This window comes from Malania oleifera, chromosome 8 (assembly GCF_029873635.1).
Source record: "Malania oleifera isolate guangnan ecotype guangnan chromosome 8, ASM2987363v1, whole genome shotgun sequence".
NCBI classification, from domain to species: Eukaryota; Viridiplantae; Streptophyta; class Magnoliopsida; order Santalales; family Ximeniaceae; genus Malania; species Malania oleifera.
Genome location: NC_080424.1, coordinates 14,109,943 through 14,137,176, shown reverse-complemented (window position 1 = coordinate 14,137,176; position 27,234 = coordinate 14,109,943). Strand labels below are relative to the sequence as shown.

Genomic DNA, 27,234 nt, shown 5'->3' with positions numbered 1-27,234 from the left:
CATTCCTATCTCCACTATGCTACTTTTTTGAATATATAGCATGTTACTTGCATCATTCATATGCATTATAAACATTTTAATTAGGGTTACACTCATGCGATATAGAACCCCTTCACAAGATAGACCAACAATGTAATTCTTAACTCCTTGAGCCTTGTTGATCTCTTGTCATTTCCTCTACCTAGTCTTCCAAATTCAGGTCTATTGTCTCAACCTAGTCATCACCCCTGAGTCTTCATCTCAATTAAGCCCTTCTAGTTTCTTGGATCATCCTAATTTGTAGTGTACACGTGAAAATGAGGAGGGATTCATTGAGATTCTAATGTTGTGCCTCCATATTGCTTGTTTGATGATTGAGTCTTTTATGATATTAACCTTTCTATTGATGTTTGGAAAGGTAAACACACCTATCCCAATATCCAATTTCTAACATTGCTATAAGTTTTTCTGATTTTCATATTACTATTTTGTTAGCACTCTATCCTCTATTTCCTTCTCAAGTTTGTGTGAAAAGCTTTATCCTACTCTAGGTGGAGTGCTCCAATGGATGAGGAGATGCATGGTTTACAGGAGATTGACACTTGGGGGCTCGTTCCATGACTTCTAGTTGATAAGTTTGTAGTTGCATGTTGATCATGTTATTGGAAGAATATCATGAAGGTCAATCCAATTGCTTCAGTGGTTCGCTTGAAGGCTCACCTTGTTACCAAAGTGCATAGGTGTATGGTTAGACTATTCCAACACATTCTCCCCCTTTGTTTATCTCTTTTTCCACCACCTATTATTTGTTATTATGTCCGTTAGATGTGAACAAATGCTTTCCTACATGGTGATCTTCAAGAGGTCAATATGAAGCAAGGTTTGTTGCTTAAGAGAAGTTTGCAATGGCATGCTGTAAAAAATAATCAATATATGGTTTGAAGTAGTCTACTCGAGCATGATTTAGTAGGTTTAGTGTGTAGTGCTTGAGCTTGGTCTCTAGAGGCATGTGGCAAATCACTCTATATCTACACCATTATGCTACTACCAATAAGATCTTGTTGTTTGTGCATCTGGCTAATATCATTATTGAGGCGGTGATAATGGGGGCATACAACACCTAAAGCATTTTTTTATGCTAGAGATTTGTGACCACTAAAATACTTACAGGGCATAGAGATATCCAAATCATAAACGAGATGATCCTCTCACAAAAAAAAAATATGTTCTAGACCTTTTGGAAGAGACTAGGTTGTTAGGATTCAAACTCGTACTTACAACTATGGATCCTAATAGCAGATTACTGTGACTTGTTGACTGATCATGGATGATAATAGAGACTTGTTGGGAAGTTAAACTACCTCGGTCACATGACCAGACATATCTTTTGCAATGAATGTGATGAGCATGTACCTCGGTTCTCCCCGAACAAGCCATCGGCATGCTATTGTTTCTACCTCACAGTACCTTAAAAGGTACACTTGGGACTTGGGAAAGATTTATTGTAGTAGAATCAGGGTCACACTTGTGATTAAGGATGCACAAGTGCATATTGGGCTGAGTCACCCTCTGATACAGGATTTGCAGGACCAAGTTTTGTGTCTATTGGTGGTAATTTTTCTTGGAAAAGTAATAAACCATGGCTTTGAAATAAAGTGGTGTGTTTTATAGGACCATGGCCGATACATATAAATAATTTGGCTAAAGAACATGCTAAAACAACTTGGTTTTTCAAGTTCCCAACCTTTGGAGTTGATGCGTGATAATCATGATGCTATTCATATTACATCCAATCCAGTTTTTCATAAGGGCAAAAGACATTGAGATGACTGTCATTTTGTTCAAGAGAAGCTTATTACTACTGCACACTAAATTTTCAACTATCCCATAAAACATTTGTAACAAACTAGGAGCATATGACATCTATGCTACAATTTGAGGGGGAGTATTACTGGTTACATGCTATGATTACCATAATATGTTAGTAATTGTTGATTTAGTAAGTAGTATGGTTATGATGGACATTACAATTTACATGAGATCTATTATAAACAGAGAGGGAAGCCCACAACTAAGCTAGGTTCTAACATTACAACAAATTCTTCTACTCTTCTTGACAACAAGGAGCCAACATATTAATTTGATGTTGGTAATTTTTTATTTAGCAGATATTGCTTTGAAGTTGAAGGAACATTAGGACAAAACAAAGTGCATCAAAATAATTATTGCACGAACATGTCAAATAAAGGCACAAAGTGTGAAAATAAACACATGCCAACAACAAAGATAAAGTGTAGTCAACAACTTGGTACAATGTTCAATGTGAAGAAACCCTACACTAGTGGGTCACCAACTTAGGACATAGGAGGGCATGAATGGGTTAGTACAAGCCTATTGATCATTATGGAAGATGGTGTGGGAACAATCATTTACATTTGAAGCTGCAATACATGGTCATTCCCGTGAAACAACTTGTTCTGTATCACTATATCAATTGATGTTCTATTTTTATTTTTAATTTTTTGGAAGATTTCTCAAACTTGTTTGCTAAGGGTTCCCATGTTGGTTTATGAAGTCTAAAGGCTACTATACTTGCTACCAACTGTTTTTGGGCTCGAAACTCATTATATGGTGCAATTTTGTATGATATTTTATCCTACCAAATCATCGTTTGGTTGGGCCTACAAATGAGATGGGTGTTAAAGTATATCCATCAGCAATTCTTCATAGAACTTGTCACTGTTATATGCACTCGTAGGTATCTCTCTCTCCACCTAATACCATAACATTCTGGGATAGTTAATGATCTAGCATGTTATTAGAGGTGGTTGTTGGAGTATATCCATCAGCAATTCTATCTAGAAATTGTCACTATTATATGTACTCTCTCTCTCTCCACCTAATACTATTATATATTCTGGGATAGTTAATGATCTAGCATGCATGTTATTAGAGCTTTGGTTTTAGGTGATCCTAGGATGAATTTGTGAGAAGTGCATTGTTCCCCTTCTAACTTTGTTAAAGTGCATTTTGTTTTGTTTGTATTTGTAGAGTAGTTCGTGTTTAACCTTTTCATCTCTCCACGCACGAGACAGGATTCCATGAGTGCTGAGTAGCTTCATGTGAATTGCTGCACCCAATTCGCAACAACTTCCAACTTTTACACCAAATGATTGTCCAACAATTCCAAAGGGAATTCAAGCTATATTGGCCTTAATAGGAACATGAAGAGAGGCCTTGGATTCTATGGTTTATGCCTTTTGAGGCCACAAGGAGACTTTATTTCAGGGATTCCATGCGAAGAATACAAAGGTAATGACCAAATGGTGAAAATATAGGATCCTAGAGAGGCCATTAGTTTTAAAGAAAGTTGGTGTTTTATTAAGACTTGAGAAGCCATTGCAAGGATTTTGAGATCAAAAAATTTAGAAACAGATCCTTGTATCAAGTAGAAGGATAAACTAGAAAGAAACTACTCATCAGGGTTATGAAATCTTTCACTCGTTAGATGATTGTACTCCACTTGTGAGGCAATCCATACACATAGCTAGTCCCATATCCGGAAACAGAAGGAGGGTTGCATTAGGTAGTTGATAGCCAGTGTTAAAACCTACCAAATCCTTGTGGTATGAATCCTCATCAAATGTTCACCGGGGCGCCCCTATAAGTGATGCATTGCGCTTAAACCACCCAAGTGTAGCGAAAAATAAACAAGGGTGGGCTAGTTTAGCTATGTCTAGGCTAGAGACAGTTAATAAGTTAGTACAAGAAACTAGGGTTAGAGTAGCATCTTGGAACATAGGGGCAATTATAGGAAAAAGCATGAAGTTAGTTGATACAATGATAAGAATAAAAAAATTAACATGATGCCTCCAAGAGACCAAGTGGGCTAGAGAAATTAGAAAATCAGGATTGACTTTGGCGCCCTAGTAAAGAAAAACATAAAAATGGAGTAGGAATCATCATAGACAAAAACCTAAAAGATGATATGGTGGATGTTAAAAGAACAGAAGATAGGATCATAAAAATAAAAATAGCTATAGGTCAAGAGATAATAAATGCCATTAATGTGTGTGCCCCCTAACCAAGCTTAACAAAAAACCATAAAAACACAATTTTGGGAGGATGTGGATAATGTTATACAAGGGATACTAGAGTTTTAAAAAAAAAAAAAACATTTGTAGGAGCTTATTTGAATGGCCACATAGGAAAGGACAATGGGAGTTATGAGCAGATACATAGAGGCCATGGGTATGGAGATAAAAAAGAACTAGTGGTATGATTTTAGATTTTGCCATGTCTTACGATCTTATTATAATGAATACCTACTTTGCGAAAAAAGAACACTTAACAAACTTTAAGAGTGGACAAAATAAAAGCCAAATAGATTTTTTCTCAACTAGGAAGGGAGACCATTTATCTTGTAAGGATTGTAAAATTATCCCAGGCATAGGCTTGACTATACAACATAGAGTGCTAGTACTACATACTTATATTAAAAAAAATTGGAAGAGAAATAGAAACATAAATCAGTGTAAAAGGATTAGGTGGTGGAGTTTGAAGAGAGAAAATATAGTAAAATTAGAAGATAAAATGATTAAAGAGGGTGAGTGGATAGTAGAGAACAAGGTAGATGCGAACAATATATGAAATAGAATGGCTAACAGTATGAAAAAAGATAGCAAAAGAGACTTTAGGCGAATCCAAAGGAAGATTCTCGAGCAGCAAAGAAAGCAGGTGACGGATCAAAATGTCCAAAAGGTTGTAACAATGAAAAGAATTAGTTATAAAACAAGGGGGAAATCCAATAGAAAAATTCAAAAAATATAAAGAGACAAAAAAGACCATTAGTGAAGATAAACATAGGGCATCTAAGCCTGTGATGATTTATACACTAGACTAGAAACAAAAGAAAGGGTGAGAGACATATATAAATTGGCTAGAGCTAGATAAAGTAAGTGCAAAGATCTAGGCAATGTAAAATGCATTAAAGATGAACTATAATGTTTTGGTTAAATAAGACATAAAAGAGACGTGGCAAAGATACTTTAATAAGTTGTTTCATGAAAGCCAAGTTGAAAGCACAAACATACAAGTGTCAAATGAGGAAAAGACTAAAAATTTGAGATTTTTCACAAAATTAGAGTCATTGAAGTAAAGATGGCTTTAAAAAAAGATGAAACGTGGAACGTGTATAGGACTAGATAACGTCCAAATTGAAGCTTGGAAATGTCTAGGCAATAAAGGAAGTAAATGGTTTAATAATCTATTTAATACCATTATAAAAACCAAGAAAATGACAAAGGAATGGAGGAGAAGCATGTTAATACCTATATACAAAAAAAAAGGTGATATTCAAAACCGTAATAACTATTGCAAAATTAAACTTATAAGTCACACGATGAAACTGTAGGAAAGGATAGTTGAACAAGGAATAAGCACAAAAACAAGGGTCTTTGAGAATCAATTTGGTTTTATGCCTAGGATATTGATAAAAAAAGCTATGTATCTTCTATAATGAAAAAGTTCAGTGAAAAGAAGAGGAACTTACATATGGTTTTCACCGACTTGGAGAAATCACATGATAAGAGTACCTAGGGAAGTGCTTTGGTGGGTTTTAAAAAAGAAGGGAGTTTGCAGTAGGTATATTGATGTCATTAAGGATATGCATAATAAAGTAACAACTAGTGTTAGAACTGCAGGAGGAGAGTCTAGAGAATTTCCAATTGCAATAGGTATAGACCAAGATTCTACTTTGAGGTGCTTTAGTGATTGGTGAACTCACTCGGAATATCCAAAACAAAATCTCATGGTGTATGTTGTTCGCAAATGATAGTGTTCTAATTGATGAAAGTAGGAGCGAGGTGAAATCAAAGTTAGAACTTTGGAGAAAACCTTCAAAGCCTAGAGGTTTTAGGTTAAGTAGAAACAAGACTGAATATATGAAATGTAATTTCAGCCATGTAAGGAACAATATTGAAGATAAGACTAAACTTGATAATCAAGAAATTGTCAGCACTAGTAGACTTCAATATCTTGGATTTATGATGCAAGCAGAAAGAGAAATTAAATAAGGCATACTACATAGAGTAAAAGCAAGTTAGGTAAAATGGAGGTGCATTTCAGATGTGTTGTGTGATCATTGGATACCGTTGAAATTAGAAGGAAAGTTCTATAGGATGGCTGTTATACCAACCATGCTATATGGATCAGAATGTTGGGCAACTAAGAAACAACATACTCAAAAAGTAAAAGTCGCCAAAATGTGAAGGCTAAGATAGATGAGTGGTAAAATATTAAAAGATAAATTAAGGAATGAACATATTCACAAACAAGCTAAGAATAGCACTAGTAGAAAATAAGGGAGGGGTGTTTTCAATGGTCAAGGCATTTGAAATGAAGGCCAAGTAGTGCACCAATGAGGAGGAGTGAGCAAGTTATTGTTAATGGTACTAGAAGAGGTAGGAGTAGACATAAAATAACTTGGAATGAGGTTGTGAGGAAGGATTTAACATCTCTTAAATTAGTTGAGGAAATTGCCCTTGATTGCATGAATTGGTAGAAAAGGATTCATACAGCCGACCCCACTTAGTGGGATTTAGGGCTTCTTCTTCTTCTTGTATGTATTAGGCGAATTTCACTCTTACGTAAACAAAACAAAAGAAAACAAAACAAAACAAAAAAAAGCCAAATATACACATAAATTCCCTCCCACAAATAAACGCAATATCCAATTAAATTAAGCCTGGTACTTAATTTAAGAAGTTTTGATACATTTTCTTTTGTTCACTAGTCGAATTTGTTAGCTTGTGCAATTTAAATATGCTGCAATGTCCATATGAATAAAAACGATTCTCCATGCAAGTAAACCAGGGACATAAACACTGGCAGGGAACTAAGACTGGAGAAACAATGATTCTTTGAGCAAGTGATGGTGTTTTAGTCCAAGATTTAATATGTATATGCCATTCTTTTAATGAAACAGACTGATTGATAATGTAGCAGGACCTTGTTTTGCTCACACTTGATTAAGCAGAAATTATAAACTTTGCTCGCCTAACATACAACCAAGACTACTTATAAAAAACAGTCAGCTAGGGCAAATAAAGAAGATTAACTAAATACAAAGCCATATTCAAAGTAGAATTTGTTGAGATGATAAAGTAGTGGTACTTTTCATATTGCATTACCATGCTCTTAAACGAAGTGTTCTCCTAAGGACAAAAACAATATGACTCCAAATTCAAATAAGAAAGTGGCAACAACCTTGTGGATCCAACAAATATTAGACAAGGAAACAGCATAAGCTAAAATAAAACAGAAAACAGGAGGAGCAAGGAATGCATAAAATTTCTATTCAAATTGAGCTAATATAACGTAACACACTATGAATAGGGCATAATCACTAAACATACAATTAATATTGGTGTTTGAAATGTACCTGCGCCACATCTTTAGAATACCCTTCTTCAACAAGAGCATTAACGACATCCCGCTTTGACGAGACCTTATTTAACATTACAAGATATCTTTTACCATAATAGCCCAAAAAAACTGATAAATATTTTACAGCTGGTGGGAGTAATTACAAGGATTAGGAAAACCATTATAAGTAAATAGATTATAGCAATCAATGTAATGATTGAGAACAATAAACTTTAAAAAGAGAAATACAACGCTTGATGGAAATATGAACTACTTTGAGGTTGGCACACCAACAACTAAAATCAAGGTAATTAGTCACACAAAATATGCACCTGGATTTACCTCTAAATTTAGGTTGTCATCTAGAATAATGTTTCGGAAGACATAGGTAGGGTCCATTGTACAAACTTATTCACATGAAATTGATCTCAATCACCCACTACTGCTCACTAAAATATCTTTTCTTCTTTTTAGAGAATAGGTATGTTTACATCAAAACAAGACCATTGTTAGTAGTTAAAATTCAAGGGTCGGCGATGTTTTGTAATATGTTGGTACCTTGAACCCATTGTTAATGAGGATGGAGGGGCAATGATGCCGCATATAAAAGCCAGAGCCACAATAATGAAGAGATAAAAATTATAACATTAAACATTTAAACAAAATTTAATGCTATTATAATATAATATTATAATTATGTTTTTATAATGTAATAGATTTTTAAATTTTATTATAGAATAATATTATTAGAACTATATTATAGGGATACTTATTTTATTACATGGTAATATTATTTCAGTTATTACAACATATTTTACAATAATGAATTTTTTTATAATAAAATAAGATATATTAAGAGAGAAAAACAAGATTACAACATAAAAGAGGATGACCAATCCCCAGAAAAATAAAGTAAATAAAATCTGACTAAGAAGTCACATAGGTAACCCCCTCTTTAAGCCCTCCCCCTTATACTTCACCAAACACTTCAGGTTTTCCAGTTCACACTGCCCCTTCTTCAATTTATTTTTATCTCCATCCAAGCAAACTTCATGACCTCCAAGACCCAAAAACCACAAACCCATCTCATATTGTTGAGCTTCTAAGTCCTTCTAATCAACCTCAACAACTGCAGTGGGCAAAATCCCTTTATGCTGCTCCTTACCCAAACCATCCTCCTGAATTATAAAAATGTCTTCCAAATCTTCCATTGGAGATGGCGCAACATATGATGAATTCCCAAGTAAATCAGATGGTTCAGATGCATAGAAAACTGATTTCAAATCTCATCTAAAAGCAAACTACTCTCATCATCAAATTCACTAGTATCATCATTATCATTATCTGACACTTCACCCTATTTCCCTTTTTCCTTACCCTTCATACTCTTCTCAGTTGTATCTCGCTTCTGAAAATTATGGGAAATCACAACACATAAAATACTTTCAGGGTTTCAGTATTGTTTGTTACACTTTTTACCGTTTTCTCCTTCTGATATCATCTTCATCTTCTCTATTGGAGCTGCAATTGAAGCCTGAAGGAGCAGCTTGGTTGCAAATATCAACTTGCTTCTTGCTGATCTTAGAAGCCTCTTTTTCAAAGCGTTCTGCCTCTGCTTCTTCTGGAACCATAATGTCCTCTGAGATCTGCGCAGCCAGGACATCCAAGTTAGCTCGTTCTGATCAGCCCTCCTCCATCTCTACTGCAGGCCTTTGTTGTCGCGTTTCTGGATATGGTCTCTCTACATATGACTTTACTAGGCATGGGCCCTTATTTTTAATGACCCATACCGCCTTAGTTTTCTTCTGCCCAAATGATTTGGGCCTTGGAAATAATGGCCCAGGTTCAACCAAGCCTATCAGCCCCACAAAAACCCCCAGAAAATTTGTAAAGTTTCCTTATATCCCCATCCTCACATGTCATGAGATTGGGATTTGTATTAGGCTACTTTAGTAATTACGTGGTGTAAGGAAGGGTATTTTTGTCTTTAACTTTTTTATTGTTAATTTATAAGAGGGCACTTGGAGCTGAACTGCTCTGGGAAACAGTTGCCTCCTCACCCAGCTCCCCCTCCTCAGAGATAGAAACATCCTCTAAGCCTTCAAGCGGAGAAAGGGGCATATAAGAAATATCCCCCAACACATCCAATGATCAGACCCATAATCTTGATTTTTGCATATCTCATCCAACAATAAAACACTATCACAAGAAAAATCACTTTCAATATCACTATCCTTATCTGAGACAACCTCCCGTTTTTTCTCCCTCTGAATTTTATTTCAAACTTTTCTCCACATCAACCATAGAACATTTTTCAGATTCCTTGATATGAAAATTCCCATCATCATATATTTTTAAAAATTTGCGTCCCTGCAAGTGTGATTTCACAGCATTGTTTACCAGCAGATTTTTCTTATCTTTCCCCTCCTTGCTGATCAGCACTTGTAAACCTTCGTAACCACAGTCAACTTGTATTCATTTGCGTTCTGTAAATTCCCATAACTACTTGCCTCTTGACCCAAACCATTAATAAGAATATCCTTAATTTGCTCTCTGGCTGATTGAATTTCCTGCTCCACCCAAGAGATTTCCCCCTTGTAATCTTCTGATAAATTCTCCCTTCTCAAAACAACAACCCCATTGTCCTCACATTCATCCCTCAAATCTTCTTGGGTTCCTCCACTACTTAAATTACCACTAAAAGAAACCCCTTAGCCTAGATTATAATGCTGATCACCATCCTGGGCTTTAGAAACATCATATAAAATATGGGCCAGATCATTAGAGTGGCCCATTTTAGATAAGGAAGAGCCTTCCTTTTTTATCAAAGAACTGTTGAAGTCTGCCTCTTTAAAGCAATGGGCCTGGTCATTAGAGTAGCCCATCTTAGAAAAGGATGAGCCCTCCTTTTTTTATCAAAGAACTGTTGACATCCATCTCTTTGAAACAGTGGACCTGTTCAATGGCTTGGCTCATCTCTGAAAATTATGGGACTCCTCCTTTCTCAAGTAATTGGCCCAAAGAGAAACCCTAGCCGCCTTGACAATGGGAGTCGCCATCTCCGAACAAAAAATAATGGCTTCCGAAGCAGATTCTTTTGATTGCAGCTCAACCCCACAATGAGAGCATATCTGTCCTTTCCCTGCAGCGATTCCCTTACTCAAAGGCAAATCGGTGCTTTTACACCCTTCGCCTACAAATTTACTCACCGCTGCCACAATTGACTCAACAATCATTGATCTCGCTACGAATCTTTGACCATATCCCCAGCCTCCTAATGCAGACCCCTAACCACCTCACAGAATTCATTTTCAAAACTTTAAAAACCCTACATCTTTAGATCCGCCAGGCACAAAAACCAAATACCTCTTCTCTTTCCACCCCAACCCTAACTCCAGAAATTTCCCCACCTTTGTTAGATGAATCTTCAACCAATATTGTACGCTGCCCAAACGCACCATATGCTATCCTCTTCCCAGCTGATTAAGAATAGACAGCCCATCAGAAAACCATTTCACAGAATCTGAAAGAAATCTCACCCACCTGTTGCGAAAGAGAAAAGATGGTTTTGTGAGAGAGTATTATGTTCACTCCATAGCCAAATTTTTTACAAGTTCCTTTGAAATTTTAAGATTTCCATAAATTTTTGATGATTCATGGAACTCCAAAGACATTTTTCAAGACAGAAATTGGCTGCTTATCCAATTTCGAGGGTGGCAGAAAGTGGAAATTTCAATGTGGTATTCAAAACCATGTTTATAATATGAATAACCAGAAAAAGATTATTAGTCGACAAAAATACAAAACAAATATGAAAATAATTTATCCAAAAAACTAACAAAGCCTTAAGTCTAGCTAGATGGGGTTGGCTATGTTAGATTACCACTTTACCTAACAGCTTAAGCTATTAGATTGTGGACCAACAATCTCTATCAAGCTTTAACACTCCCCCACACGTGGAGACTGGTAGCACGTGGAAAGATACAATAAATAAAACCCATTACAGAGAACACAATACTTTTTAAACACCACATAATAAATGTGACAACAAGACTAGAACCCAAGACCTCTTGGCTCCCAATAACTAGCTTTGATACCATGTTAGAATACCACTTCACCTAAAAGCTTAATGATGTAGGACAAGAAGCAAAACCTTAGGAAGATCCTTGCTGGAAAATAATTAAGAAGGGTAGAGCCAAGGAATTGTTGGGTTTAGTTTAATTGATTAAGTGTTTAGTTTAATTAGTAAAGTATTATGTGTATCTGGGGGCTTGTTTATAGTATTTGTGTATTCTAGGGGTATGTTTGTAATTAATGTAGTTTTGGGGTTTATGTGTAATTTCATGTGAGGAGGCTTTCTTATAAATAGTGTGTGAAAGCCATATTGTAGGCAATTGTTGTTGAATTTGAATTTGAGAAGTGAACATGAGTTCCCCCCTGTATCTCCTCTCTCCTCCCTTCCCCTTCCCCAATTTCGTCTAATCTCTCCCATGGCTACAGATCCTTGATGCTACCCTTCCATCACTTAAGCTATTTGGTTCTGGCTCGACAATGTCTATCAAGCTTTAACAGGTTACATTAATCCTTTTTTTCCAATTGCATGATCTTAAAAAATATGTCTAAAAAAATATGAAATAGAAGTGAAGTCATAACAACATATAGGTAAGGTGTTAAATGAAAGAAATAATTTCAAATAACCTAAAACTCAAAGGAAGGAGATTACTTGTTTTAGATGGCTTAGAATACACACAAATATTTATCATAATTATTAAAGTCGTCTTAAAACTTATCGGTGTAAATCAAAGGATTCATGCAATAGAATTCTTTGGACTTGTTGAAATTTCATATGAGAAGTGAGAACTACCAAACTCTCAACGTTTCCATCAAAGTTCTACAAAAATGTTACTATATTGAATTTTAATATTGGAGGATTTTGAGGTTTGCGGCTTTTGTGCTGTGGATGACCCTCCTTAAGCGGCAGACCTGCATAGGCTTATGAGGTTTAAGGCTTGGTTTGGTGATGGCTGTGACACTTAGGGTTCAGGTTTCAGGATCATGCTCTGATACCACGTTAAGTTAAATTGGAAGAACTAATCACAGCAACAGGTCTACCCTTCTATTTACAATACAGCCAAGTACATCATAATGACCACAATAGCTCACTAACTCTTAGTTACTAACATAATAATAATATAACCAATAACACCATTGATTGTGTATGTTGAAGATTGCATGATTCTTGTATATGATGGTATGCAAAAGCTACCAGGGTTTCCGAGGACTAGTTTAAAACTAAGGATTTGGGTTTGTATTATTTTGGTATAAACAGATACTTATAGGAGAAAAAATGAAGATCAACAACAAGGCAAGTGGATCATCTAGTCTTTTGCCAACATTACATAGCTAGTAAGAAACTGTTGATTGTGTGTAACTATGATATACTGAGTCTTATATATGATTCAAAAACTAAAATTTTCTACATACTAAGCTTCAAACTAAGGATTTGGGTCCCTTGAAGGAATTTTTCGATATAAAGAGATATATTTACAAGGGGAAAAGGAAGGGAAAAAAAGGGAGGGAATAAATATTACTAAAACCTCACCTTCTCTGGCATCGTCCTCAGGAAAGAAATTATTTCAGCGGGATCATCCTCTTTGTCTCCACCAGCTCGAACTTTTCCAGGAGTAGCATCCAGAACCCAAACCTTAGAAAAGGAGAGCATGAGGGGAGGGGAAATATTAAAAAAAAAAAAAATGTATACATAAAACATGTACTCTTGATGTATCTAGCATCACAGCTTAAAAGCATGGTCAATATTCCACAATTAAATTTCAGTTTCCATGTGATCACAACTAGCATAAAACCCACGGTAAAATATATAGCACACCTGGATGTAGCACTTAGGTTTCGATGTTTCTTCTCCATGGACTTGAACAAATTACTCTTAACTATGAAATAACGAAAGTTTAAAGCCATCAAGCTACTATCCAGAGGACATAAAACATACCCTAACAGGTCGTGCAAGAGGTTTTGCAGCTTGTTCAACCATGCTCAAAGCAACTGCATGGGTGGTCAAAGGTTGGTCACACTACAGAGTAAAGAAAATAAAAGTTACATTGACAAAGAAATGTACCTTTTCCTCCAAAGCTGTGACCAACTAAAATTCTCGGTGTTAATCTAAGCCGTGCAACCTATTCCAGATAAAAATAAAAAGGAAACAAATTAGGGGATCCTCAGAAAACTAGTCAAATATACAATTATATTGAAGCAAATGTCACTATTGGAGGATAGTAAGAAAGAATAAACTCCATATAAAAAGCCTATATTGTAGAAGTTCTCAGCTAAGAAAAAAATTCTTCAAAGGCAGTGTAAACCAAATTTTTCTTTTAACTGTTACAAATATGATCTCCAAGGAAAAATTGAATTTTTTTTTTTTTTTTTTTTGTGTACAAGTAATAGCTTGCACAGCTTAGGTTCAAATCATAATCTCATCTTCACTAATTTTTAAATAGTTTGCATCATTCAATTAACCTATATTCACAAAGAAAGAATCAGCAAGTACTTGCACCCCGTCTGTGAAGCACTTTTTGTCCTTAATCTTTTTACATACAACTAGTCCAAGCCTAGATAAAGGAACAGGGTTGCGTTAGGTAGCTGACAACCAGCGTAAAACTTATCAGATCTTTATAACATGAATCCTTACCAAATATTCACTGAGGCATCCCCTCCAAGCGATGTGTTGCACTTACACCAGACAAGTGCAACAAAAAATGAGCAAGGGTGGAATAGACCAAGTCTTTCTAGATAGGAGAGAATTAAGAAGTTAGCACAAGAAACTATGATTATATTAGCAACTTGGAATACAGGTAAACTTATGGGCAAAAGAATAGAGATAGTGGATACAATGATCAGAATGAAAATTAACTTAATCTGCCTTCAGGAGATGAAATGGGTGGGAGAGAGCTAGAATAGCCACACGCCCACAGCCTCACACACCCACTCAGAATAGCCAGGGCTCCGAAGAGACCATACTAGTTTTGCCTCACAGCCTTTGAGCATTATTAGTCGAATGCTCATTCTGGGCTGCACTAGTTAGACAGGGAACACTAATTCATATGCTCTTGCTCCCACGCTCGAGTCGACCAGGGTTACTAGAAAAGAGAAACATAAAAATGAGGTGGGTATCATTTTAGACAAAGACCTAAAAGATAATGTAGTAGATGTTAAAAGAATAGGGAACAACATCATAAAAATCAAGATAGCTCTAGGCCTAGAGATAATAAATGTCATTAGTGTGTATGCTCCCTAACTAGGCTTAGCAAAATACCATAAAAGATAATTTTGGGAAGATATGGATAGTATTATACAAGGGATTCCAAGATCAGAGAAAAAAAAAAGTCATAGGATTTGATCTAAATGAGCACATTGGGAAGGACAAAATAGGTTATGAGAGAAGACATCGAGAACATGGATATGGAGATAAAAATGAGGTCAGTGACGCAATCTTAGATTTTGCCATGTCGTACAATTTGGTTATATTGAATACATGCTTTATAAAAAGAGAAGAATACTTGATGACTTTCAAGAGTGAGCAAAATAAAAGCCAAATAGATTTCTTCTTGACAAAGAAGGGGGATCGTCTATCATGTATGGACTGTAAAGTTATCCTAAGTGAAAGTTTGACAACACAACATAAAAGTCCTAGTATTAGATAAATATACTAAAAAATGGAAGAGAAAGAGCAACTTAAATCAATGAAAAGGGACAAATGGTGAAGTTTGAAAGGAGAAAAATACAATAAAATTCAAAGATAAAATGATCAAAGAGAGTGATTGGACAACAAGAGATAAGGCAGATACAAACACTTTGTCGAATAGGATGACTAACTCTATCGAGAATATAGAAAAAGAGACTTTAAGGTGAATCTAGAAGATACTCGAGCAGTAAAGAAAGTTGGTGGTGGGATCAAGATGTCAAAAAAGCCATAAAGACAAAAAGAAACTAGTATAAAACATCGCAAAATTGTAAATATAAAAAACCTTGAAAAGTATAAAGAAACAAGAAAAAATGCATAAAAGGTCATTAGTGAAGCTAAACATATAGCTGATGATACTTTATATACTAAACTAGACACAGAAGAATGAGAAGGGGCAATAATGATAATATATTGACTAAAGAATAAGACATAAAAGTGAGGTGGTGGAGATACTTTAATAAGTTGTTTAATAAAAACTAAATTGAAAGCTTGAACCTGGAAGTGTCAAATGAGGAAAAGACTAAAAATCAGATATTCATTCACAAAATTAGAGTCACGAAGTTAATGGCTTTAAAAAAATGAAAAGTGGTAAATCTATAGGACTAGTAACAACCCAATTGAAGTTTGGAAATGCTCACAAGAAACAAAGTATATTGTTAACTAATCTATTCAACACTAATGCAAAAACCAAGAAAATGCCAAATGAATAAAGGAAAAGCACATTAATACCTTTATTAAAAAACAAAGATAGTATTCAAACTTGTAATAATTGTCGCAAAATTAAGATTATGAGCCACACAATGAAACAGTGGAAAGGGTAATTGAACAAAGAATAAGACTAGAAACAAGAGTTTCAAAAAATCAATTTGGTTTTATGCCTGGGAGATTGACAAAAAAAGCTATTTATCTTTTAAGAAAATTAAGAGAAAAGTTTTTAAGGAAAAGAAGAGGGGGACTTGCAAATGATTTTTATTCACCTAGAGAAAGCCTATGATAGAGTATCTAGAGAAGTCCTTCGTGAGTTTTAGGAAATAAGGAGTAGATGTATTGAGGTCATTAAGGACATATATGATAAAGTGACGACTAGCGTTAGGATTGTAGGAGGAGAGTCTAGAGAATTTGCAATCACAATAGGTGTACATCAAGGTTCTACTTTGGGCCCGACTCTTTTTGTTTTAGTGATTGATGAACTCACTAGGAATATTCAAAACGAAATCCCTCAATGTATGTTGTTTGCAGATAATATTGTCTTGATTGATGAAAGTAGGAGTTGATGAAATCTAAGTTAGAACTTTTGAGAACTGCTTTAGAGTCTAAAGGTTTTAGGATAAGTAGAAATAAAACAAAATATATGAAATGTAATTTCAATAATTTATGGAGGAGTATAAGAGACAATATAAAACTTGATAATCAAGAGATTGTTAGCACAAGTAGACTTTGATATCTCGGATCTATTATGAAAATAGAGAGTGAAATTAAAGGGGATGTAATACATAGAGTTGAAGCAGGTTGGGTAAAATGGAGGAGTACTTCACGCAAACTGCGTGATTGTAGAATGCACTTAAAATTAAAAGGAAAGTTTTATAAGATAGCTATAAGGCTATCCATGCTATATGGATCAGAATGTTGGGCAACTAAGAAAGATCATGTACGAAAGTAAAAATTGTCGAAATGCAAATGTTAAGGTGGATAAGTGATATAACATTAAAAGATAAATTAATGAACAAACATATTAGCAATAAATTAGGCATAGAACTAGTCGAAGACAAGATGAGGGAAGGGCAGCTTAGATGGTTTGGGCATTTGAAACACAAGCTAAGTAGCGTACCTATGAGGAGTGAGTTAGTTATTGTTTCTCATGTTAAAAGGGTTTAGGGTAGACCTAAAATCACCTGGTATGTGATAGTGAGGAAGGAGTTAATAGCTCTTAAGCTAGCAGAGGAAACTGCCATTGATTGAGTGACTTCACAGAAAAGGATTCATGTGGCCGACCCCACCTATTGAGACTCAAGGCTTGTTGTTGTTATTGTTACAAAAATGACAAAACTTGTTCATTAGCCTAAGAACAATCAGACTGTGTTGCGTGAAGAAGAAGAGAATAAAGAAAAGAAAAAAGAAGAGAGCAAGCAACCAACTAGGGAATTCTTTTAATTAAAAAATTCCTTATGACAAATGTACCTCCACATAATAAAACACAAATGACCTAAGTATACCAGCTAACACTTTTAACACTGCCCCTCAAGTTTGTTAGAAAAATTAGCCAAGAAAGGTTTAAATAAGGCCTTTGTAAATAGATCCTCCTAGCTGCTACAAAGAGTTCACAGATAAAGTGCTAGCAACATTTTTCATTCCAACACTCGCTGTTAGATAATCACTTCACCTATAACCTTAAGCTATTAAGTTGTGGGCCAACAACGTATAACACTCACAAAGTTCACAAATTTCACAAAGTAAGAGTCAACTTCAACATGCTTTGTCCTCTTATGAAAAACAGGGTTGCTAGTGTTGAATAATTGGGTAAAATGGAAGACCTAATCACAATTAGCAATAAACTTCAATGTGTTTTGACCACTCAAGGAAGACTGGGTTGGAGGCAGTATGAATGGCAACTTGATTATCACGCATCAACTCCATAAACTAAGATGTGGAAAACCCAGTTCTTCCAACATGTTCCTCAACCGAACAAGTTCACATATAGTGAGAGCCATGGCCCTATACTCTGACTCAACACTTGACCAACCCCCATAGTTTGTTTCCTATCCTCTAAGAAACCAAATTACCACCAACAAAGATACAATATCCAATTGAGGATCTCCTCTCAAAAGGTGACATAGCCTAATCTACATTAGTATATCCCTAAATATGAATGTGACCTTGATCCTGATATAAGATACCTTTCCCAGGTGCATTTTTAAAATATCTCAAGAGGCGCATTACTCCATCCTAGTGACTTGTGACCTTGATCCTGATATGAGATAATTTAGTTGTCCCAACAAATCACCCACATCTGCACTGGCTTACTGTTAGGGCCCATAGTTGATAAATAGGTTTGGATCCCAAGATCTCAGTCTCTTCTGAAAGATCAAGTACATACTTCCTTTGTGACAAGATGGTTCTCGTACGAGAACTTGTTATTTCTATACTCAAGAAGTACTTCAATGGTCCCAAATCTTCGGTCTGAAACTTAGCCTATAGGAAATGCTTTAGGCTCTAGATACCTTGATCATCATCATGACCAACAATCACAATATCATCCACATACACAATAAATTGAATCCCGACAGATGGAGTATGACAATAAAATACAAAATGATCTACTACACACCGTCGAAGGCCAAACTTGTACTACAGCATTGAATTAAGAAAACCATACCCTGACACTTATAACACATAAATAAAGTATTTATAAACCAAATAGTACAACTAAACAAATTATTTCAAAATAATCCAAAATAATTAAAATGCATGAAATAACTCTAAATTAACCAAACTTCTAAAATATATAGATTTACTAATTAAAAACAAGATCACTAATTTTTAAATCTTTCAATGAAATATGATCACCTAGAATTATATGCAAAGCAATCCTCATTACACATACACAAGGGACATCATGACACCAGGCAGGAATCCAGCAGAGCAGCAACCATCACAATTCATGAGTCAGTGACTCCACATCCTGAGAGGGCTCGCAGGCATGAAGCAAACCATGCTGAACCAAAAATGGACAAAATCACACCAATGGTGATACAGCATAACAGTACTCACAATCCTCCAAGGATAAGAAGGAAGTGTGTTCAAATCAGGAAAATATCACACGCAAATAATCTGTCCACCAGAGGATGCGCACAATTGGAGAATAACTAGCAGCTAAATTACTCCCAAACCAGAAGGGAATCCAGATTCAAGAATTGTCTGGCAAGCAGAAAAGAAGGAAGATACAAAAGAATACAAAACTAGCAGAGCAAGCAGGATTCAAATAAGCTCTGATACAGATTACAAACCTTACAAGAAACTGGTTGATTAGCCCAGTGAATAATCAATCAGATTAGGGTTGAAAAAAGGAGGAGAATAAGAGAAGGATGAGAGTGAGCAAAGTCTAATCTCACACTCTCCAGATCAGAGCTCTATTTAATTAAGATATTTCCTTCTAACCAAAAATACTCCCACACACAATAAAAACACAAATAACCTAACCCCATGTCTAGGAGCTCGAATTTCAGCCCTTCATTTGGATTTGTGTGGGTTTGAACAAGCGTGGTACAAATTGTATTGAGTTTTGTCCAAATCCAGGACCTGCAATCCATAATCGCAAACACAACCTACTTATATCCTCCGCTACTTAACATTAACCAAACAAGATATGCTATACATTTCAAATACACTAAGTTCACAAGCAAGCCATGTAGAATTTATACAACAGATCCCAAGAAAAAAAGAGCACATAATATAAGACCACTCAACAAGTTTGTACAAAAACTAATGGCAACACCACTCTCGACAGAACTCACACCTCACATAACAAGCATCATTCGAAGTGTTAGACCATGGAAAATGTTCATTCCGCATTCTACATTTCCAATGCAGAGACTAGAGTCAAAAACTTGCATAAGATATAATAAATCGGACTTATTGCACTACGGAAGAGAAACTCTCAAGACAATTAAAACATGTAGACATTTGATTTAGAGCACGGAATGAACAAAGAAAATTCTACTATAGCAGTAACCAATGCAGAATTCATGCAAGCCTACAGCAAACAGCAGTTATACAATATAAATTAGAACTAGCTACACCTCATTTTCAAGAGAAAAAAAAGTGATTGGTAATCAAAGAAGCACACATACAAGCTTTAAAACATCAAGAGCCGCAGAAGCAACAGTATGAGGTCCTTGCTTCTTAATTGATGCAGAATCACCATGGCACCGCAGGTCTACCAGAAGAAACTGAGTTAACATAAAAATAAGAAACAAGTAAGATTCCAATCAACATCACAAATCAAAGTATAAAAATATGTTGATTACTTGACTCTTGGCCCACATACATTAAAATTCAAAACTACAAGTTGCAACATAATCCCTGCACAGTGCACAGGCATGAAAGAGGTTGTCAAAACTTACACAAATGCACAGTGGCAGATATGAGAACCCATAAATAGGATTAAAGAGATTGAGGCCTTTCTCACAGTGTATATCTACAACAGTGCAAGGGGAAAAACATTTCTTTAGCTGGACACAAATTCTGTAGTTTCAGTTATCATTCTGAATCATGGTATCTTGATATGAAAGGAACACTGTAATACAAGAGAAAAATTACTATTGAGTTGCATTATTCTCATCTCCTGATCCAGTAAGAATTATACTGATTATATTGCTATCTTCTTCCTTCATACAAACTAAAGATATCGAGAAATGAAGCCATGGATCATGTCAGCTGCTTTTGAGGAAGGAAATATTTAAAAGATAAGTGGCAGTAAAATCTATCAAAATCTTGAAATTTCAATGGATGTTGATGGGAATTTGAAAAAAGGAAATTTTTCTTCAAATTTGAAACTATAGAGTCAAAACCCTCTACTGAATAAGTGGGTAAAATGGAAACCTAACCTCAATTATAGGTCTCTACCTCTATTTATAATATATGTCAAGTACATACAAAGGACCATAATACCCTTACAAACTCACACTCACTAACATAACTCTAGCCCATATTAATAAGATATAGTACCCAGCTGTGGATCTTTTGTTGGAAGGCGATTCGGCCCAATATGCATCTATATATCCTTGAATATGAGTGCAACCCCAATCCTAATATAAGAGACCTCTCCCACATGCCCTTTTGAGATATCTCAAGATGTGAATTACTGCATGCCAGTGACTTGTTCTCAAAGAATTGAGAAACTGATTCACAACAATTGTTACGAAAGATATGTCTAGTCGACTAACAATAAGACAATTCAACTTTCCAAAAGATCTCTGGTATCATCTTGAGTTAGGAAAAAAATCACCCACATCTAGAACTAACTTATTATTGGGATCCATGTATGCATCAATAGTTTTGAATCCCAACCTCTCTAGCAAGACAGTTCCCACACAAGATCTCGATACTTGTATACCCAAAGAAGTACTTCAATGGTCCCAACTCCTTGGTATGAAACTTAGTCTATAGGAAAAGCTTTAGGTCCTATAGATACCTTAATCATCATCACTCGTAATCACAATATCATCAACATACACAAGCAAAATCCTATTGTATAGAGTTTGACAATAAAATACATAGTGATTTACTACACAATTCCAATGGCCAAACTAAAGTACTATAACACTAAATCAACCAAACCATGCTTTGGGAGACTGTTTTAAACCATATAATGATTTCTTGAGTCAACACACTAAGCCTGACTCCCCTTGAGCAACAAACCCCAAGTGGCTGCTCCATATAGACCCCCTCTTGAAGATCACTACACAGTAATGTTTTAAAAGGCGAAGGCGTAGGGCGAGTCTTTTTAACCCCCCTTAAGAGGCAAGTCGTAAGCCTTAAAGCATTGGGGCATAAGCCTTTTTAGAATTTGTTTTTAAGATAAAAATATGTTAAATAAATTATATATATTTAAAATAAAGTAAAAATTAAGAAAATCACAAATACAATGTAAAAAAGAAAAGCTAGATGTACTTTGCAAAATACTAGTTGGCCATTCAAAAACTGCTAACTTGAATACATGACAAAAATCATGACAAGAGATAGCTATACCATTACAAAGTTCAAACTATTTTCATGATGTAAGATACAACTCTTAGTTATTTTGGAAAGGTTGAGGTTCCAGAGTTTTAGAAATAAACTCATATTATGACATTCCTTTTATACAAAGATGTAGTTAAAATTTTTTAACCAATTCTAACTTGAGAATCACACACCCAAAATGCATAAGCCTCAACTAAAAAACCGCAAAAGGCGTGCTTTTTGTAAAATGCATAAGCCTCAGCATGTAATGCATTAGCCTTTTTAGAATTTGGTATTTTTGATTGAGCCTCGAGGTGTTTAAGGCATGCCTTGCCTTGAGGTGAGCCTCTACTAAGCATTTTAAAACACTGCTATGTAGGAAGGCATTCTTCACTTCTAATTGATGTAGTAACCAATTACAAGTAGTGGTTAAGGAGATGAACAAACATACCAAGACAAGTTTAGAGACCAGGGAAAATGTGTCTGAATAATCCAAATCGTACACCTAAGTATATCCTTTAAAGACAAGGCGGACCTTCAAAAGAGCCATAGAACCTTCAGAATTGACTTTCACATTGTAAACCCATTGACAACCAACAACATGCTTATCAAGAGGAAGAGGTACCAAATTCCAAGTATTATTATCATGCAGCACATGCATCTCTTAAAACATCGCGGTCCTCCACCTAGAAAGAGATAAGGCTTTAGAAATAGATTTTGGAAGAGCAACAAAAGACAAAGTATTAACAAAATAGTAATACGAGGGTGACAATAAATCATAACAAACAAAATTAGAGATTGGATGTTGCATACAAGTGATTTACCTTTCTCATCAACTATAATAATATCAACATCATGGAAAATAGGATCATCTAACAAGGGAACTAGAACCGCAGACGTAGAAGCTAGATGAGGATCTCCTCCCTTCTGTCACTGTGTGTATACCTTCAAATTGGGATGACCCAAGCAACGTGAAGGACTCAAACTAGATGAAGATATAGGAGGATGACGGCCAAAAATAGATTAGGATATATATATATATATATTAGGATTTGGAAGGCAAGGCAAAGAATGGGACTCATCAAGGTCAACAAAACTCAAGGTATTAGAGTAGTATAGACTAAAAAACGATGACATCAACAGTGACAAAGAATAGATGTAAAGTAGGGCTGTAACATCGATATCCCTTTTGAGTATAGGAATAGCCGAGAAAAATTTGATTGCACGAGGATGCAACTTATTCGTTCATGGAGTTAATTGATGGACAAAGGATGCATAGTTGAATATACAAGGAGGAAAGGAGAATAAAGGAGCCTTAGGGAAGATAATTGAACACCAAGGACAGAAGATGGCATTTTATCGATGAGAGAGCAAGCAGTGAGCACCGCATCAATTCAAAAAACTTTGGGGACATTCATTCGACGCAATAGGAAATGAGTGACTTCAAGAATATGTTTGTTTCTCCACTCTGTAACTCCATTTTGTTGTCAAGTGTGGGGTCGTGGCAAGGGTTGAGCATAATTTAGTCAAAATCGAATTAACTACCAAACTAAGTAAATTCGGTTAATTTAGTTTGATTAATATAAGCAATTTGGCTGGTTCAGTTTTTATTGTCATAAAAAATCAGTTTATAGTTTTCAATTCGGCATGCCGAATTTTTTAAATCAGTTAACCGAATTAACCACTTAACTATATGTATATTTATATGAATAATTTATATATAAAATATTTATATATTAATAATTTAATGTATATATTAACAATTTATACATAATATCTATATATTAATAACTTATATCTATGTATACTAATAATACATGCAAATCGATTAAAATCAATTAACCAATTTAACCAAAGTATTAATCAGCTGGTTATTGGTTTGGTTAAAAGGCTAATTTGCTTTGGTTCGATTGACCCAATTTCTTAACCAAAATGTTTTGGTCAATTCGGTTAGTTTGACTGAATGCTCACCCCTAGCCATGGGCACAAGGTGACTAATAGATCATATGTCATAATTAGTCTTAAAGGTAATGGGTACTAAAGTACTACTTAGCATTTTCAATATGAAGCATCCTGACTAGCATATCAAACTTCTATTTTTTAATAGCAAAATAAATTTCATTAATAGAGAAAGAATTTACAAGGGGAGAGAATAAGACATCTCCCAGAAAAAATATTGAACAAACTAGAGAAAAACTAAAACAACAAAAATCAAAAATCAATCCAATTAGTCCTTCCAATCCCTATTTAAATCCAAAAAGCTAGCTTGCCTGAAAATTCCAAACATGACACACCACAAAGAAGTCCAAAACTGAATCTTTTCCCACATCAAAGATAGATTTTAACTTCCAAGAAAAAATCCGCACGTTGTGTTCCAACCATAAACCCCATAAAACTGCATACTTGCTACACTTCCATAGAGCTGCCCTATCCTTCCATCTTCCAAAGCCAGCAAAAGAAATGACAAACAAGTCCTCCACTAAATAGGGGCATACCCAACTCTCGTCCATAATACTGAACAATTTATTCCAAATCCTCCATGCAGAAACACAATGCAAATATGAGATGCTGTTTCAGAATTCCTATAACAGAGCACTCAAACATCTAGAGAGAGCCTTCAAAGGTCTCTTAATCTACAGCATGTAATTTATATTAATTTTGTTAAGCACGACAAACAAGTAAATGCTTTAATTTTTTAGGAAACTTTAACCTTCGAAATAACAGGATAAAGAGGAAAGGGAGAGTTCGAATAGTTCAAAAATTCAAAGAATGATTTACAAGAAAAAACCCCCGAATGATCGAGACACCAAAAACAAGCATCCCTACCCAAGGATAATTTACAATTGTTCAATAACTTTAGTTGCGAACAAAAGGCACAAAAAATATTAAACAAATTAGAATGATCTTTCTTTAAATACAACCAAATCATCCTAGAGTCATCATCAACAAACGTAACATAGAACCAAAACCTTAACTTCGACTTGACACAACTAAGACCCTAAACATCGGAATGAGCTAGATGAAAGACTAACTGCCTGTTTGTTGACCTGAGAAGCAAAAGAAACACAATCACATTTCCCAATTGACAAGACTCATACTCAAGATTAGACACAAAACTCAAGGTAGGAACTAGTTGTTTCAACTTGTCCAAGGAAAAATGAGGATTTGAAGTGGTGTAGCAGTGGCCGTACAGGCAGTGGGAGGAGAGGGCGACTCAAAGTAGTAAACTCAACAAGACTTGTGTCCTAAGCCAATTGTCTTCCTCGTCTTCAAATTATAAATAACCATAAAATTAGGAAAGAAGGTTACAAAACAATTTAGTGGCTTTGTAAGTTTACTAACTGACATGAGATTTAAAGGGGATTTAAGAATGTACAAAACAGAAAAAGAGAGATGGAGGGAGTAGGATTTACTATTCCTATCCCCTTAACTATGGCAGTGGACTCATCATCAATGGTAACTTGAGGTAGATTTTTAGGATGCTAAATGGCAGAAAAGAAGTTGGTTACACCTATCATATGGTCAATGCTTGCAAAGTCGATAACCCAAGGACTAGTGGGAGAGATACAATATGACGTACAGACCTATCTAAGCAAAAGATACAGTGTGATAAGACACTTGGTTTTTATCAGAGAAGTGAAAAAGGCATCAAGGGGGAGCCACTCAAGTACAACAAAGAAAATGAAAAGTACACAACCGTCACTAAATCATGTCAAGAAAATCAAGAACTACATAGATATCCCTCCCACACATCCTATTGTGCCAATAAGAAATCATAGCTAACCAATGATGTTTGACAACCAGCAAAGAGGAAGATGTTTCCTCAAAATCTGTTATGGTTCTGTCCCTCTAGATAGTCCAGAAAACAGCAAGGGGAATGAGGGAAAAGGATTTTCTTCTGACCATATTAGCTCAAATCCCAACTCAAGCCCATTACTCACCCTCTGCCAAAGATGTGGTGACCCACCTCTCCCTAACCATGGAAATGGCCAAGCTCTAAAGATTTCTAGTCCAAGAACAATGTAAAAGGATGTGAGCAACCGATTTAGCTTGTTTTAGACAAAGAAAGCACCTATTCATGAGTGGTAAGCCCTTATCTAAAGGTTATCAAGGGTAAGGATCTTGCCAAGAGTCGACTCCCATATGAAAAAGGCGACCTTTGAGGGTGCTGTTTTTTTCCACCAAAGGACTATTTTAATGCACCATAACTCGACCACCAGGGTGAAACAAGAGTAGATGGACCCAAAAGCAATTGGTTACAACCCTTGTTGTAGAGAGTCAAAGAGGAAATCAGAGGAAATGATGATGACTAAGGAATGTCAGCCACCTTACGATGGCTTGGGTAACAACGATGAGAGGTGACAGGACAGCTAGGCTCTAGCAGATAAAGCATTATAGATCAAGATAAATGCACAACCAACACTGAAGCCACATAGATGCATGATACAACACTGTAGATAAAAATCTTAGGTTTAAAAGCATGTTCAAAAGACATGTTCAAAAGAAATGGTTTTCGATACAGGTGGAGGAATTGGTTTAAGTTTTTCAAAACATGGTTAATGGAGAACTTAAATCTTGAGTTAAGGCTTTGCAAGGTGTGAGGCAGGGGGACATCTTATCACCTTTTCTATTTACTTTAGTCGTAGACATGTGCAGTATGATGATGAGCAAAGAGACAAGGTTGTAGTAAAGGGGATTCAAGTGGGTTTTAAGGAGTCGTCTTTTCCTCACTTAGAAGTTGCAAATGATACCATTTTCTCCCTATCAGAGATACTAATACTATCAAATAATAGTTAAGAATTATCTCTAGGATCAAGTGACAAGGACCTTTTAAAATGTGGAAAAATAAAAATTACAAGAATGAACACAACTTATACTGCAAAACTAAAACCAAGCATCAAGGCATGTAAACATAGGCCCCAGAACAAATAACCTTCTTAGGTTGGCAGACTTGGTAATTACCTACTTCGTTGCATCAAGAAGAAACATCAAGCAACTAAAATTAAGTGCAGCCAACATGGCCTCTCATATCATTAACTTCTGAATCTCCAATGCTCTTGCATCCCTCTCTTTTGAGAATAGCATATCTCATGTTTTTCGTAAGTCTTGCCCTCATTTTACATTTAAACTTTTATTCTCTTCTTATCACAGCTTCATATTTTGCATGGATTGATTAGCAAATAATTAACACAGAAGTAAAAAGCATACGCATGTTACTTCACATTTCAATAGCATATAATTTATAAGAAAATTAATTTTATTTTAATAGTTTAATACAATTTTACCAAGAAGGGGTTGACCTAAAATAACTTGGAATGAGTTAGTGAGAAAGGATTTAATAGCTCTTAAGTAAGTCG

General features: G+C 35.4%; 1 protein-coding gene across 1 annotated transcript in view; it reads right to left on the bottom strand.

Annotated features, from left to right (window-relative positions):
• The window catches only part of LOC131162324 (uncharacterized), a 67,461-nt gene that overhangs the window by 15,985 nt on the left and 24,242 nt on the right, over positions 1 to 27,234 (bottom strand). The window contains exons 6-10 of the mRNA XM_058118671.1: positions 20,008 to 20,106; positions 13,538 to 13,595; positions 13,412 to 13,464; positions 13,007 to 13,108; positions 7,421 to 7,486 (exon numbers count right to left, since the gene is read on the bottom strand). Of these exons, the coding sequence (XP_057974654.1) occupies positions 7,421 to 7,486; positions 13,007 to 13,108; positions 13,412 to 13,464; positions 13,538 to 13,595; positions 20,008 to 20,106 (378 nt within the window). The remainder of the gene's footprint in view (positions 1 to 7,420; positions 7,487 to 13,006; positions 13,109 to 13,411; positions 13,465 to 13,537; positions 13,596 to 20,007; positions 20,107 to 27,234) is intronic.